Source organism: Rhamphochromis longiceps, linkage group LG11 (genome assembly GCF_057381845.1).
Source record: "Rhamphochromis longiceps isolate RC_006_pf linkage group LG11, R_longiceps_female_GT1.1, whole genome shotgun sequence".
Classification (NCBI taxonomy): domain Eukaryota; kingdom Metazoa; phylum Chordata; class Actinopteri; order Cichliformes; family Cichlidae; genus Rhamphochromis; species Rhamphochromis longiceps.
The window spans coordinates 12807366-12823247 of record NC_140567.1 but is presented as its reverse complement, the minus strand read 5'-3'; the positions used below and the strand labels follow the sequence as shown (position 1 = coordinate 12823247).

At 39.5% G+C, this 15882-nt stretch overlaps 2 protein-coding genes across 2 annotated transcripts; both read left to right on the top strand.

Annotated features, from left to right (window-relative positions):
* Positions 1-916: 916 nt before the first annotated feature.
* Positions 917-6000, top strand: LOC146658649 (C-C chemokine receptor type 1-like). Its single transcript, XM_085424155.1, has 3 exons — positions 917-1056; positions 4704-4882; positions 5105-6000. Exons 1-3 carry the CDS (start codon positions 917-919, stop codon positions 5998-6000), a joined length of 1215 nt encoding a protein of 404 aa, XP_085280281.1.
* A 1400-nt stretch (positions 6001-7400) lies between these two features.
* On the top strand, positions 7401-15384 carry LOC146658648 (C-C chemokine receptor type 3-like). The gene is given in 3 exon segments (XM_085424153.1): positions 7401-7463; positions 13614-14092; positions 15102-15384. Coding segments are annotated over 3 exon segments (825 nt in total).
* Positions 15385-15882: the final 498 nt, after the last annotated feature.

Genomic DNA, 15882 nt, shown 5'->3' with positions numbered 1-15882 from the left:
GATTTATTCAGTTAATTATATTTGCTAAAAGTGCATTAAACTGTACCGTTTCTGTGTTTACCAGTTCAGTTTAAATTATACTGAAACTGGGTTGAAATCATTTTGTTGTTGGTGCTCATCTCTGAAGGCAGCATTAAAACTGAAATGAACGGAAAATATTCTTCAGCATATTGCTGTTGTCATATTACTGATGACTCAGATAACCTCTGAAAGGATTCAAATGAACTGGTTAGCCAATTCGGTAAGTCAAGACATGTTATTCAAGATTCACCAGCAGCCAATAGGCCCAGGGTCCTCCAGCATCTCCAGGCCCAGGACTCTCCAGCAGATACCAGGCCCGCCACCAGGCCACGGTCAGGCTCCAATAGCCCGAGACCAGGCTTCCTTATTAGCCTGCAGGCGGAACAGAACGAAACTTCAGTAGTACCATAGCCAGTTTTTGCTTAAACGATACCAACTATGGCTGGTAAAAGTGCCTACTAAATGGTAAATGGACTGATTCTTACACAGTGCTTTTCTACTTTCCCAGAACACTCAAAGTGCTTAACATTCTTAACATGCCACATTCATCCATTTACACAAGCACTTTCTTCTATGCTATGTAAGTGCTTTCTACCTAACACTTGCACACATTCATACTCTGATGGATGCATGTTAGAGTAATTTAGGATTAATATCTTGTCCAGGGATATCTGGCATCCACACTGCCAAGGATTGAACCACCAACCTTCCAATCAGCAGATGACTTGGTCTACCTCCTTAGATGTCAGGAGAGCTTTCTAATACCTCTAAACAACAGAAGTTGCTATTGGATATGATGGAACAGATTAAAGAACTGCAAAAACTAAATGAAGAAAAGGATAAAAAAAATAGCCCTCTTGGTTCCCAAGTGGATGATCTAGAGCAGTATACCTGTATGAATGGCTTAATAGTAAGTGGACTGGAGACCAAACACAGAACGTATGCTAGAGCTGTAGTGGCACAGGAAGTCAATGAGCCTACTAAAGCTGACGTCGACTCTTTGGAGCAACAAACTGTCAATTTCTTCAATGGCAAGTGAATAACTATTAATAGTAAAGACACTGAGGTTTGCCATTCTCTGCCTTCAAAAAGTAATAGAGTAAAACCATCTATAATAATAGGCTTTGTGAATAGAAAATCAAAAAGGACACTGTGAGCTGTGAGGAACCAGTGTCTACATAAACGAGCATCTGACAAAGAAAAATGCAGACATAGCATGACAAGCAGGAATACTAAGAAGACTAAAAACGGTGCAATCAACATCTACATCAAACTCAAAGGAACCCCAGAAGAACAAAAAGTTGTGGTCATTAAATTAGTTTCAGATCTGGATAAATATTAGAAATGAACTATGACAGGTTAAATAAAAAATATAATTCTCCATTAGGAATTCTTAACAACCAACTATACATAAGAATCATATAACATGACAAAATATGATGATAATAACTTTTCTTAGTAAAGTGAGAACCAACCTTCCCTATAAATAATCATTGTATATACATGATTTGGGACTAAAACCCTTTTAGTATACTGATCACAGACTATGGGTCTTGGAAAATGATATAGACCCTGAAAATAATTTCTACACCCATAAAGATGATCAACAATGTGAACGTTATACTAATGACCAGTTTAATGATGTAATAAGCTAGTGTGTGGAACACCTGTACAGATGAAGTTAAGAAAAGTCCATCAATACAAAAATTCACACCAATTTTGCTTTTCTAAGATCAGCTCTATAAATTCTCTCTTGTTCACGTATTACTTTTATCTGTTTATTTAATCACTTTTTTTTAGTGTTATTTCAGGTATTCAGGTTATTTTAGTTATAACATTGTGTGTAATATAGTATAGTATGAAAATATCTTAGCTGACAGAAAAAGAAAGGGAGGGGGAAGTAATAATACAAGGACAGTCCAGGGCAAGGTTTGTGAAACATGGAAAACCCCGCCCGCGCGCAGTGTTGAAAGCGCTACGTGGGTGTGTTGGTGAGTGTATAAAGTGCACAGGGTGAGTATGACTGTGTGAAAACTAGGGTGCTATTAAAACTTGTAAAACTTGCAGGGGCAACATCAGAACGAGTGTCCAAGTGTCCATACGTTGCGGTTGCTGTGCTTCGTCATCTAGCTAGCGCTGCAAAAGAGGAGCGAGCATAAAGGGGATAATGTTTTTTAAAATAGCAGTTAATTTCAAATGCAGCACTTTTATCAGCTCAACAAACATCACCAAACACACAAACTGCAGTTTATCTCACAGTGTGTTGCTAGCCTAAGGTCCAGCTGCTGTATTTCACAGGGAGGCAAAAGAAAGACACCTAACGTCACTAATTGATGAAGAAAGATTAAAAAAAGACAGGACAGGGAAGGAGAGGAAGAAGAGAGGTTATATAGGGACTGCTCAGTCTTGTTTGTGAACTAGAAATTTAAGGATTACATTAAAGATCAGATGTTGGGTAAGGCTCCCCTCTACAATGTGGGCAACAGAAATTCTTTTTAATTTTCTTCTTTTTCTTTGCTCATTTTCTGATTCAAACTGAGTGCATTCATTAAAATTTAGTTTTAAACAGAAGTAAAGTTTGTGATCTCAATATTATTTTATTATTACATTAATATAGAACAAGGTTCAGGTAGCATTGCACAAAAACAGCTGGCAGAAACATCATCCAGAGAGCAACTTTTTACTTTCTTCATTTCAGTGACTGTACTTTTTCACTACTTCAACTTCTACTGGAGTATTTTTCAACACTAGTGTCTGTACTTCTACCCAAGTAGAGAATGTCTGTACTTTCCCACCTCTGGGCAGATGTGACACAACCACCCAACTGCTGCAAGGTAGAGCCCCCTCATCGCCAAAAGCCTCAGTGTCTAACTTGCAGTTTATATCTCTATCACTAAGTCTTTATCTCCTTTGCTATCACTAACTCTATCTCTGTCCCTATCTTATCTACGTCTCTATCACAAACAGTATCTCTATTTTTATCTTCATCTCTGTTGTTATCTATATCTGCCATCAGTGAGGTTTACAGAAGAAACAAAACAATTGAGTGGCAGCTCTCTGGGTGAAAAATGTGCTTTTGATGCCAGAGGCAAGCTATCATCATCAATATGAACCAGCAGCTTGTTGAATCTATGCCATGTTGTATTGAAGTAGTTCTGAAAGCAAAACTCAGTCCAGTGATAACAAGGTGTCTTTACTAAAGTGTCCTGAGATATACAGCGGTAATGTATAACAATGGGATCAAGAAGATGAAGGAACAAATAAAGAAAGAAATGATAATATAATAAGCATTGTGACGCGCTAAAAACTAGCAGTCATCTTGTGAAGGTGTGAATTTGGGTCACCAAAAGCTGTCTTGCACTTTGAAGTATTATCTAGCTGTCTAGATTTTAAGCAGACTCCTGATAAAGATCTCACTTGAGGACGTACAGGAAGTGAAATCTGCTTTTCTACTGTGCTCCTCATTATAAGACTGCTGACTTTAAGACAGTTAGTTTATCTCTGAACATCTAAAGGGATCACATCAATAAAAAAATCAAAAAAAGAGTTCCTGACTTGACGTGTTTGGAAGATACAACACTGAGATATCACCATGTCAGGTGAATACATTTTAATAGTAATGCAGAATTTAGTATATTTAAAGTGTAATATCTTTCAGAGTTCTTAAAAATATATTTTTAATAATGTGTAACGTTCACAGCTGTACAAGTTGCCGCAGGGATTCAAAACCAAATGCTATAATTGAAATTATATCACAATTAGTTCATGATTGCTATTTCTAAATTTAGTCTACACGTTTGTTTTTTATTTTAGTCTACTGTGTTTGAAGATAATTTTTGAAATTATTCAAAAGATATGCATTGCCACAATGTCTTGTGGTTGACCTTTATATCTACAATCATCTCACCCACAAACATGTATTTTTTTTAAGGTAGACAATAGAGTTGTACAATGATAATTATGTTAAATAATATCACTATGACCAAAACATACTAGTGTGAAAAATAATCATTAACAAACAGGCCAAATTGAATAGTAACGTTTATTACGCCTGCTGAAATGAGCAGGTTTATGATTGTACAAGCTGACGCTGGGTTTATGGGTTTAAAGCCTTTTATGACCTTTCTTCAGAATAGTTACAGGTTTAAATCATAGCCAAGGAGACTTAAATCCTACTTTAATACAGGAGCGTCACATTATGGATTGATGTGAAGTGGTGAGAACTTTCCTAAGGAGGGAGTACCTGTGACAACCAAAAGGTGGCAATCAATTATCAACTGGCTGGGGGCCAAAAGCCCAATGCAGCAGAGCTGAATGGAGTAGCATTTGTGGTGCTCATGGTTAAGGAAATTTCCCTTTTCAAACAGCAACATGTCGGCAAGAATACTACTGCTACTACTTTAACTAGCACATTCTTCTTCTGTCCCACTAAAAACGGATGAAGCAGCAATACTATTTAATTTTCTATTCACCTTCCTCAGGAGACAAAAAGCAAAAATTTATATATATATATATATATATATATATATATATATATATATATATATATATATATATAAATTTTTTTTCTTTATCCAGATAATACAATTAACTTTACATTTGATCAACTTGCATATGTTTTTTGACTATGCATCTAAATATTACAAACAGAGTTGAAAGACTATTACTGATACTACTACTAGTACTAATGACATCATTCTCTCTCTCTCAGCAGAATTTAATGACAGAGAAGACAATTATGGCAATTACAGTGATTTTGATTATGGAGACTATGCTCCAGCCAACTCCACCGATGTAAAGGAATTCAGCCAAGTGTTTCTTGCTATTCTCTACAGTTTGGTTTTCATCCTGGGCTTCATAGGTACGTGCGTCTTCTTGTGTCTATATTGTGGGGATTGTATTGTATTTACACATTGCAGGGACCTGTTGTCCCTTATGGGAACAGAAAGCACGTTTTAGGCCTAAACTCTGTATGCAGGTGTGTTTATGTGCAACACAACAACATGAGACCGACAGAGAGAAAGAGACAGAAAGAATATGTAACAGTGTGACATTTACACTTATTGTATATTTTCTTCCAAAGGTAACGGACTAGTGGTGTGTGTCCTGGTGAAGCATCGCAATCAGAGCAACCTGACAGACATCTGCCTCTTCAACCTGGCTCTCTCTGACCTCCTCTTCGTCTTCATGCTGCCTTTCTTCTCTCACAATACCAGGGTTGGCCAGTGGACCTTTGGAGACTTCATGTGCCGTTTGATCTCTGGCTCTCACCACATTGGCTTCTTCAGCAGCATCTTCTTCATGGTTGTCATGACGCTGGACCGCTACATGATCATCATGCACGCTCACAGGGTTGCACGTTATCGCACAAAGAAGGCAGCCATCATTCTGACCGTGCTCGTTTGGATGCTGAGCTTGTTTGTGTCTCTGCCGGATTTTATCTTCATACAGGAAACAAAAGAGTCCCAGAAGTTTGAATGTGACTATCCTAAGGAGAGCAAAGTCTGGGAGCATTACAACCTGTTCACCACAAATGTGCTGGGTCTTGTGATTCCCGTGCTGGTGATGGTAGGTTGCTACTCCAGGATCATCCCCAGGCTGGTAAACATGAGGACCGCAAAGAAGCACCGCATCGTCAAGCTGATCATCTGTATAGTGGTTGTATTCTTCTTCCTCTGGGCTCCATATAACATTTCCCTTTTCCTGGAGTTTCTTCAGGAAAGAGAAATAATCCTCAATGATGAAACCTGGTACAACAATGTAAAGCTGTCAATAACAGTGACCGAGGCCTTAGCTTACACTCACTGCTGTCTGAATCCCATCATTTATGCTTTTGTGGGAGAGAAGTTTATGAGACGAGCCTTGCAGCTGCTGAAAAAGTTGATGCCTGGTTACAGCAGAGATCTGACAGACAGCTCATTCAGGAGGAGCTCAGTTATGTCCAGGGGCTCTGAAATCACCTCCTCTTTTAAACTGTAGGAGGTGGAGGGCAGTTGTAAGTATTTTTACATGAATGTTTCACCCTGTTATTACTGCAGACCGTGCATCATGTTCGTATTGTTCATTTGGTCACTTCTATCTGACAAATACCACAGTGTTCTTCACCTGTGAGTCACCTTCAAAATGTCTCTGTACACTTTTGGACCCTTTGCATTTACATTGGTTTATATTTGATTCTGACCATAAGATTGTAGAAGTAAATTCTGCCTACTTATAAAATTAACATGTTAGCACTGCTAACTGCTTTATAGAATCTCAAGTATCTTACTATGTGATGCCCTTCCTTGTTTTGCTCAGGCTGACTTACATTAGATGCACCAAATGCACCAAAAATAGCGTACAACAGTTTTAGATTTTCTTTAAGCAAAAGAAGATGTGAAATAGCTGCATGTGTGAATCGTAATTTTCTCTACTTCCACGTTGTTTTCTGATGTTCAGCCTTATATAGTTCTTTTGTTTGTAGTATTATGTTGTGGATCCTTGTATTTGTCATTGTTTACCAATGGAGCTGATTGGAGTCAGGCATCCAATCATCTGCTTTCCGGATTTTGTATTATTGCTTTGCTAAGACAATAAATGATACTGCAGATCTCGAACTCATGTCACATGAAGGTCATAAAGTGGACTGTCATGTTGGAGAAGTACATTATTGCTTTTGAGAAGAATATTTGCAGCGAGCATGTTCTTCTGTTTCTCATTATTATTGTAATGACAAATTCTGTACACAGTGATGAAAACGAAGAAGATCAAAAGTTCTTTGAGATGGAGGTAGTTGTTCACATTCATAAAACAGCAGCATGATGTCATATAGAGGAACATTAGTGGAGGTAGACTTTATCAATAGTTAGAATATTCAGGGAAAGTTGATCAAGTTAAGCTTTCGAATTATTTTTGTTAGTAAAGATTAGTATTATAGATTTTTTTAACAAGTATTATTTTTTGAAACGAAACAAACAAAACAACTCTTTATCTGAAAACATTTTTCAGTGTCTCTTTATTTTTACTCATATTAACACAAAAGGCCAGTTTTGCTGAAAAATACAACTCCTTTGTCTGGTGAAAGTACGTTTTAGGATAAGCAGTAACAAGCCCCTTCATGTCCTTAAATTAAATAAATTCTTTTTAAAAAAAGAATAAAGGCGTGATGAGTCCTTTAGGTGTACAAATGGAATAGTTTTGCCACTGCATCAAATATTACCTGGAAACAGTTCAGTAATCCAAAAATAATGGGTTTTTTTCCCCATGTAGAATTCAAATACTTGGAATTTTCATATTTTCACATATAGTATGTTAATAAAAGGTTCAAAGGATATGAGTGACAACTGTTGCAAAACTGAACAGATTGTGTCACTACATGCAGACATGGTGAAGTTCACCCAATGAAGCGTTACAACCTGTTCACCACAAATGTGCTGGGTCTTGTGATTCCCGTGCTGGTGATGGTAGGTTGCTACTCCAGGATCATCCCCAGGCTGGTAAACATGAGGACCACGAAGAAGCACCGCATCGTCAAGCTGATAATTTGTTTAGTGGTTGTATTTTTCTTGCTCTGGGCTCCATATAACATTTCCCTTTTCCTGGAGTTTCTTCAGGAAAGAGAAATAATCCTCAATGATGGAACATGGGAGTAGCAGTAACCGAGGCCTTTGCTTACACTCACTGCTGCCTGAACCCCATCATTTATGCTTTTGTGGGAGAGAAGTTTATGAAGTTTCAGCAGCCTTGCAGCTGCTGAAAAAGTTGATGCCTGCAGAGATGTGTTAGACAACTCATTTAGTACACATTCAAATCCTCTGATGTCACCTCCACTTTTATCTAGTAACTTTTTTTGCTCATTACTTCACAATGTAATACCCCTGTGTCAGATGTTATTGGGATTCATCCATCCATCCATTCGCTTCCGCTTATCCTTTTCAGGGTCGCTGGAGCCTATCCCAGCTGTCATAGGGCGAAAGGCGGGGTACACCCTGGACAGGTCGCCAGTCTGTCGCAGGGCTAACACATAGGGACAGACAACCATTCACACTCACATTCACTCGCACATTCACACCTAGTGGCAATTTGGACTTTTTTTCTGCTTCACTCAGCAAGCGAGCCTTGTGCTTTACGCTGGGCAGAGGGGGGAGGGGCGGTAATTACACTCAGTAACACAGGAACAGATCCAGAGGGGGAGAGAGAGAAAGAGAGCCAGGGACAACAACGTCACATTAGAAAGGTATAGTAATCATCGACAACTATTTTCGGTTGCAGATGATAAAGGATTCATCAAGTTTATTCATGCAGGCCCATATGACAGATAATGTGCATGTTTCTTTTTGTTTTCATATTTTAATTTATATTTAATTGTGTTGTGGTTTGCAGTGTTTTGTGTTGTTTCACTTTAAATTTGTAAAAGGAAAAAGCTGAAAATTTAAATACTTAAAAGTTTAAATGTGAATAGTTGATTTTTGTATTATATGATTTATTTATTATATTTTATATGGAGTGAATAAATAAAAGTATATTTACAGTGGCCCCTAGAGACAAAGCACATACAAACTTCAAATCACGTACGAACTCTGAAGCATGTACAAACTCCAAAACACGTAAAAACTCCAAAACACGTAAAAAGACGTACAAACTCCAAAACACGTAAAAACTCAGAAGCACATAAAAACTCAAAACACGTACAAAAGACAACAGAAGTGCTCCAGGATGCTAGGGGCAGTGTTGAACTTATACCGAGTGGCTACACAAGCCAGCAAGTACCAACGACCGGATTTGGTGTGTGGTAATAACCGGTAAATGAACATTTTTTTTAAATTATTTGAATATATATGAATGCCTGTGTATAAATACACAAAGAATACACATATGCTTTCAATTGTGTAATTTAAGTGATCTAGTAGCTCTGCTTTGGAAGTTCAGTTCATGCTAGAAATGTGTCTTGGAGTTTGTACGTGTTTTGTCTCTAGGGGCCACCGCATATATTTATATATAAACATATATATATAAAACCACTTTTTTTTACGTTAGTAATTCCTTTTGTGCATAATTTTATAATATTGTTAATAATAAATTAATTAAAGCAACAAAACAACCTGAAGAGCCGGTTCGGAGCCGAAAGAGCCGGCTCTTTTTAGTGAGCTGAACCGAAAGAGCCGGATCTCTAAAAAGAGCCGGAAATCCCATCACTATAAGAGAACTTCTGCAGGAAGCACTGGGTGGAGTTGTGGGAGAAGTCTGCAGTGTAGATGGTGAAGAGGAACGGAGCCAGAACCGTTCCCTGTGGGGCCCCCGTACTGCAGATGAACCTAACCACAGCTCAGTGCAGTGGCTTCGGCAATGGAGATGCTGAACATGGTCCATCCCGACTCAATATTCCCAGTCTCCTTCTGAATACTGCTGAAGATCTGCCGGAGGTGTGCGTCGAAGATCTCGCAAACTGGGGCCTCTGCTAGGCATTCCCAGCAAATCAAATCAAATCAAATCAAATCACTTTTATTGTCACATCACATGTGCAGGCACACTGGCACAGCACATGCGAGTGAAATTCTTGTGTGCGAGCCCCACAAGCAACAGAGATGTGCAAACACAACAACACAAACGAGCAAAATACAAGAATGGCCAACCTGAAACTAATAAATATATGTACAATATATAATAGTGTATGCATTTCTGGATGTGTATACTAAATATTTTCCTACGTGTGTGTGTGTGTGTGTGTGTGTGTATACACATTTTTAAAAATTAAATAGTAAAAAAATAAAATAAAATAATAATAATAATAATAATAAAATATATAAAATATACAGAGTTGAATATGTGCAAAACAAGTGGCATTTATATACAGTGTGGAGTGCATAATGTTGAAGTTCCAGTAGTGAAGCTGAGGTGTCTATGACGTGTTCAGCAGTCTGATGGCCTGATGGAAGAAGCTGTCTCTCAGTCTGCTGGTACGGGACCGGATGCTGCAGAACCTCCTTCCTGATGGAAGCAGTCTGAACAGTTTATGGCTGGGGTGACTGGAGTCCTTGATGATCCTCCCCGCTTTCCTCAGGCACCGCTTCCTGTAGATGTCTTGGAGGGAGGGAAGCTCACCTCCAATTATCCGTTCAGAGCACCGCACTACTCGCTGGAGAGCTTTGCAGTTGTAGGCGGTGCTGTTGCCATACCAGGTGGTGATGCATCCAGTGAGGATGCTCTCAATGGCACAGTGATAGAAGGTCCTGAGGATGCGGGGGCTCATGCCGAATCTTTTCAGTCTCCTGAGAAAGAAGAGGTGCTGCTGCGCCTTCTTCACTGTTTTGTTTGTGTGTACTGACCACGTAAGATCCTCAGCCAGATGTACTCCAAGGAACCGGAAGCTGCTCACTCTCTCCACAGCAGCGCCGTTGATGGTGATGGGGGTGTGTACTTCTCTGCACCTCCGGAAGTCCACTATCAACTCCTTTGTCTTTGCGACGTTGAGGGTGAGATGGTTGTCTTGACACCAGTGGGTCAGGGCGCTGACCTCCTCCCTGTAAGCCGTCTCATCACCGTTGGTGATAAGACCCACCACTGTAGTGTCGTCCGCAAACTTCACAATGATGTTGGAGCTGTTAGTGGCTGTGCAGTCGTAGGTGTAGAGTGAGTACAGGAGAGGGCTCAGTACACACCCCTGTGGAGCACCAGTGTTCAGTGTGATGGGGGATGAGGTGATGCTGCCCAGTCTGACCACCTGGCGTCTGTCAGACAGGAAGCTAAGGATCCAGCTGCAGAGGGAGCTGCTCAGTCCTAGATCCTGCAGTTTCCTGTCCAGCTTCGAGGGAACGATGGTATTGAATGCTGAGCTGTAATCTACAAACAGCATCCTCACATACGTGTCTCTCTTCTCCAGGTGTGACAGGGCAGTGTGTAGTGTCAGGGCTATGGCATCATCAGTGGACCTGTTGTGGCGGTATGCAAACTGTAGAGGGTCCAGTGAGTCGGGTAGTGCAGAGCAGATGAAGTCCCTGACCAGCTTCTCGAAGCATTTGCTTACGATGGAGGTCAGGGCTACAGGTCGCCAGTCGTTCAATGAGGAGATGGTGGAGGATTTGGGTACAGGGACGATGGTGGCCATTTTGAAGCAGGCTGGGACTACAGACAGAGAGAGGGAAAGGTTGAAGATGTGCGTGAACACTCCAGCCAGCTGAGCCGCGCATGACCTGAGGACGCGGCCGGGAATCCCGTCCGGACCAGTAGCTTTGCGTGCGTTCACCTTCCTGAAGCACTTCCGCACATCCTCCTCAGACACAGTGTGCGCACACACTGTGTCTGAGCACACAGCACACCCTCACTATACGTTTAGGCACGCCAGGTCAGTCCAGTTACCTCACCAACCCTTTTTGCGTTACATGCTGAGCCACTAGCGCAAGAAGTGCAGCAACACCCAAATTTGGAGGAAGTTACTCTAGCTGAACAAAAACATCTTATTGGATTATTTGCTGATGATATCATTGTTTTCTTACGAGATTCTGACAAATGCTTTCCAATTCTGATGCAATTATTCCATACTTACGAAAATCTATCGGGCTACACAATTAATGTATCCAAAACACAAATTCTATCATTTAACTATTCACCTTATCAAAAGATTAGAGACGAATATAAACTAAAGTGGCACTTGAACACCATGAAATATTTGGGCATAACCTTGACAAAATGACTATCATCCGCTATGTTTGAGACAAACTGCAATCAGGTGGAAGGTAACATAAAAAAAGAATTAGAACGGTGGTCAACAATACCTACAAATTTCTACTCTAGAATCCAAATAATAAAGATAAACATTCTCCCAAGATTACTGTACTTGGACCAGTCACTCCCACTTCCTATACCTCAAAGTAAATATAAGATATGGGAAAAAATGGTCACGAGGTTTTTATGGGATGGGAAAAAGCCAAGAACAAGGACAACAACACTGCAACTCCCGAAGTGTAAGGGAGGGATGGCTTTGCCCAATCTAAGGGAATACTTTTATGCAGCTCAATTTAGACCCCTTGTTTGTTGGCATAGACCAGACTATGAGGCAAAAGAAATTGAGAGAGAAATCGAGGGAAACAAAATGCAAATTTTTATCTCTGACAAACAACTAATGACCACTTATAGAAGTAGAATGAACCAAATTTTGAAATTTACATTAGAAATATGGCACACAGTAATAGAAAAATGCCAGTTAAAGGAAAAATTATTTTTACTGAAATGATTCAGACAAGTCCAAAGACATGCAGCTTATGGGGATAGGTTAATTGGATAATCTAAATTGCCACTAGGTGTGAATGTGTGAATGAATGTGAGTGTGAATGGTTGTCTGTCCCTGTGTGTTGGCTCTGTGACAGACTGGCGACCTGTCCAGAGCGTACCCCGCCTCTCGCCCTATGACAGCTGGGATAGTCTCCAGCGCCCCCCGCGACCCTGAAAAGGAGAAGCGGAAGCGAATGGATGGATGATTCAGACAAGATTAAAAAATTTAAACCGGGACAATGGGACCAAACGTTTAAGCAATGGAAATTAAAAGGTATTACAGCAGTTTGTACACTAATGAAAAATGGAACACTAATGAGTTTCCAACAACTAAAAAATAAATACAAATTGGAAAATAGAGACTTTTTTAGATACCTGCAAGTAAGGGATTACAGCACAAAACAAATAAAGACCAACTGGTTTAAAAAACCATTGGGTATAATCAGACTAGTGAACAATTGCTATGAACAAAAACAATTCAAACCAATTCCCACCTTTTACAGATCATTAGAAGAAGGTAGACAGGATACAACCTGTTACCTTAAAAAGAAATGGGAAACTGAACTGACCATAAATATAACAGAGAAAGAATGGCTCAGTATGTGTGAAACACAACACAGTTCAACAAATTCGCCGTTGTGAAGGGAATTTTGCTGGACAAATCTGACCCGTTTTTTCATAACACCCCAAATTAAAAGCAAACGGATCTCAAGTCCACAGAGCTGTTGGGGGTCGTGTGGAGAAACGGAAGCTGATCATTCACACGTATTTTGGAAGTGCATAAAAAAAAAAAAAAAAAGTACTGGGAAGATCTCAAAATGAACATGGATAATATTCTTGGTTATGCACTCCCAAACACCTGCCAAATTATGTACCTTGGAAACATAAAGGATCTGGTAAAGAAGGAGGACATGTATCTAGTAAAAATAATTCTAGCCGCAACAAAGAAAGCAATCACAAAGAACTGGCCACAACCAGACCCTCCCACTCAACAAGATTGGATTAGGAATGTAGAAGGCATCTCAGAGATGGAACTAATTACATACAATATTAGACCGATGGGATGTAAATATGATAGACAATGGGGGAAGTGGAAAGCTTGTTTAAGTTGCACCTTACAACATACTAAGAAATCTGCATGTGATAAAAGGTGAAAAAAAGTAATGTAAACTCCAGACTGTTTGTTTGTTTGTAATGTTCTTTACTGTAATGTTTTTTATACTAACTAAAATTAATGAATTGCAAAATAACAACATGTGAACAACAGAGAGAAAGAGACAGAAAGAATATGTAACAGTGTGACAGGTACACTTATTGCATCTTTTCTCACAAAAGTAATGGACTAGTTGTGTGTCCTGGTGAAGCATCGCAATTAGTGCAACCTGACAGACATCTGCCTCTTCAACCTGGCACTCTCTGACCTCCTCTTCGTCTTCACGCTGCCTTTCTACTCTCTCTATGCCAGGGTCGGCCAGTGGACTTCTGGAGACTTCATGTGCCGTTTGATCTCCGGCTCTCACCACATTGGCTTCTTCAGCAGCATCTTCTTCATGGTTGTCATGACGCTGGAGCGCTACATGATCATCGTGCACGCTCACAGGGTTGCACGTTATCGCACAAAGAGGGCAGCCATCATTCTGACCGTGCTCGTTTGGATGCTGAGCTTGTTTGTCTCTCTGCCGGATTTTATCTTCACACAGGAAACAAAAGAGTCCCAGAAGTTTGGATGTGACTATCCCAAGGAGAGAAAAGTGCTGGGTCACGTTATTCCCTTGCTGGTGATGGTAGGTTGCTACTTTAGGATCATCCCCAGCAGAGATGGGCAGTAACGCGTTACTTGTAACGCGTTACTGTAATCTGATTACTTTTTTCAAGTAACGAGTAAAGTAAGGGATTACTATTGCAAAAACGGTAATTAGATTACTGTTACTTTCCCGTAGGAACGCTGCGTTACTGCGTTACTAAAACCGTGATTTTTTGCGAGAATGTCTCACGACAGTGACGTAAGCGAGTGCGCCGTTAGTGACAACAGCTGTGTGCAGATCAACAATGGATCACATATCAATTGTGGGAGAGAATATGAGCGTGCAGCGTTTAAAGCGTGGAAGTACTGACCTTACTTTCAGTTTGATTCCATAAAAAGTGACAAAAACATTAGCGTCCATCGTGCGTGGGGAGAAAACTTCTTTTTACAGCGAAAAAAACCCCCCCTAAACTTCCGAGCAAGCACCGAGTGCACAACGACGTAATGGGAAATTCACAGAGAAACTCGCGGATTCTTCAACTGACCGCGGCACACCTGCACCAGGGTAAACCTCCGCCTACCGCAGTCCTGCTTTACAGGTGAAAATAGAGCAACAGGACCGCTGAGTCTTTGACTTTATTTATTTTCTGCTGTGTTTTACTTGCATCTATTTGAAAGACTGAGTGTAAACACAAACAATATTTTATTTTATGTGCTGAAATGTGCAGAAAATAGGTTTAAATGTTAAACAAATTTATTCAAGTCAGAGAATGTAGCATATAATTAAATTTTTGCTTGATGCATAAAGTTAAAAGATTAAAACGGATAAAACAAATTTAAAAAAAGAGACTTTTCCATTTGATTAAATTTTGTATGATGGATTATGTAGAAAAAGTAGAATTGGGCTGAAAGATCTATCGCTTTATCACCTATTCAGGTTGTAAACCGTGTTTTTAAAAAGTAACTAAGTAATTAATTACTTTTGAAAATAAGTAATCAGTAAAGTAATGGGATTACTTTTTTGGGGAAGTAATCAGTAATTAGTTACTGATTACTTTTTTCAAGTAACTTGACCAACACTGATCCCCAGGCTGGTGAGTATGAGGACCGCGAAGAAGCACCACATCGTCAAGCTGATCATCTGTATAGTGGTTTTATTTTTCTTGCTCTGGACTCCATATAACATTTCCCTTTTCCTGGAGTTTCTTCAGGAAAGAGGAATAATCCTCAATGATGAAACATGGGACAAAAATTTATTGCTGTCAGTAGCAGTGACTGAAGCCTTAGCTTACACTCACTGCTGTCTGAATCCAATCATATATGCTTTTGTGGGAGAGAAGTTCATGAGACGAGCCTTGCAGGTGCTGAAATAGTTGGTGCCTGGTACAGCACCTCATTCAGGAGAAGTAAGATTCGCATTTCAAAACTTTTTTTTTTTTGCATTTGGGTTTGCTTTTTATGTTCACTTGGCAAGGTGCAGTATTAGTCAGGCAATGTGCAATTCCTGTTTTAACTTGGGCACACACCATATGGAAATTAAGTCTTTCGTAGGTGCTCATGGTGAACATGATTTGCTGTGTGCAGTGTTGGTCAAGTTACTTGAAAAAAGTAATCAGTAACTAATTACTGATTACTTCCCCAAAAAAGTAATCCTGTTATTTTACTGATTACTTATTTTCAAAAGTAATTAATTACTTAGTTACTTAGTTACTTTTTAAAAACACGATTTACAACCTGAAGAGGTGATAAAGCGATAGATCTTTCAACCCAATTCTACTTTTTCTACATAATCCATCATACAAAATTTAATCAAATGGAAAAGTCTCTTTTTTTAAATTTGTTTTATCCGTTTTAATCTTTTAACTTTATGC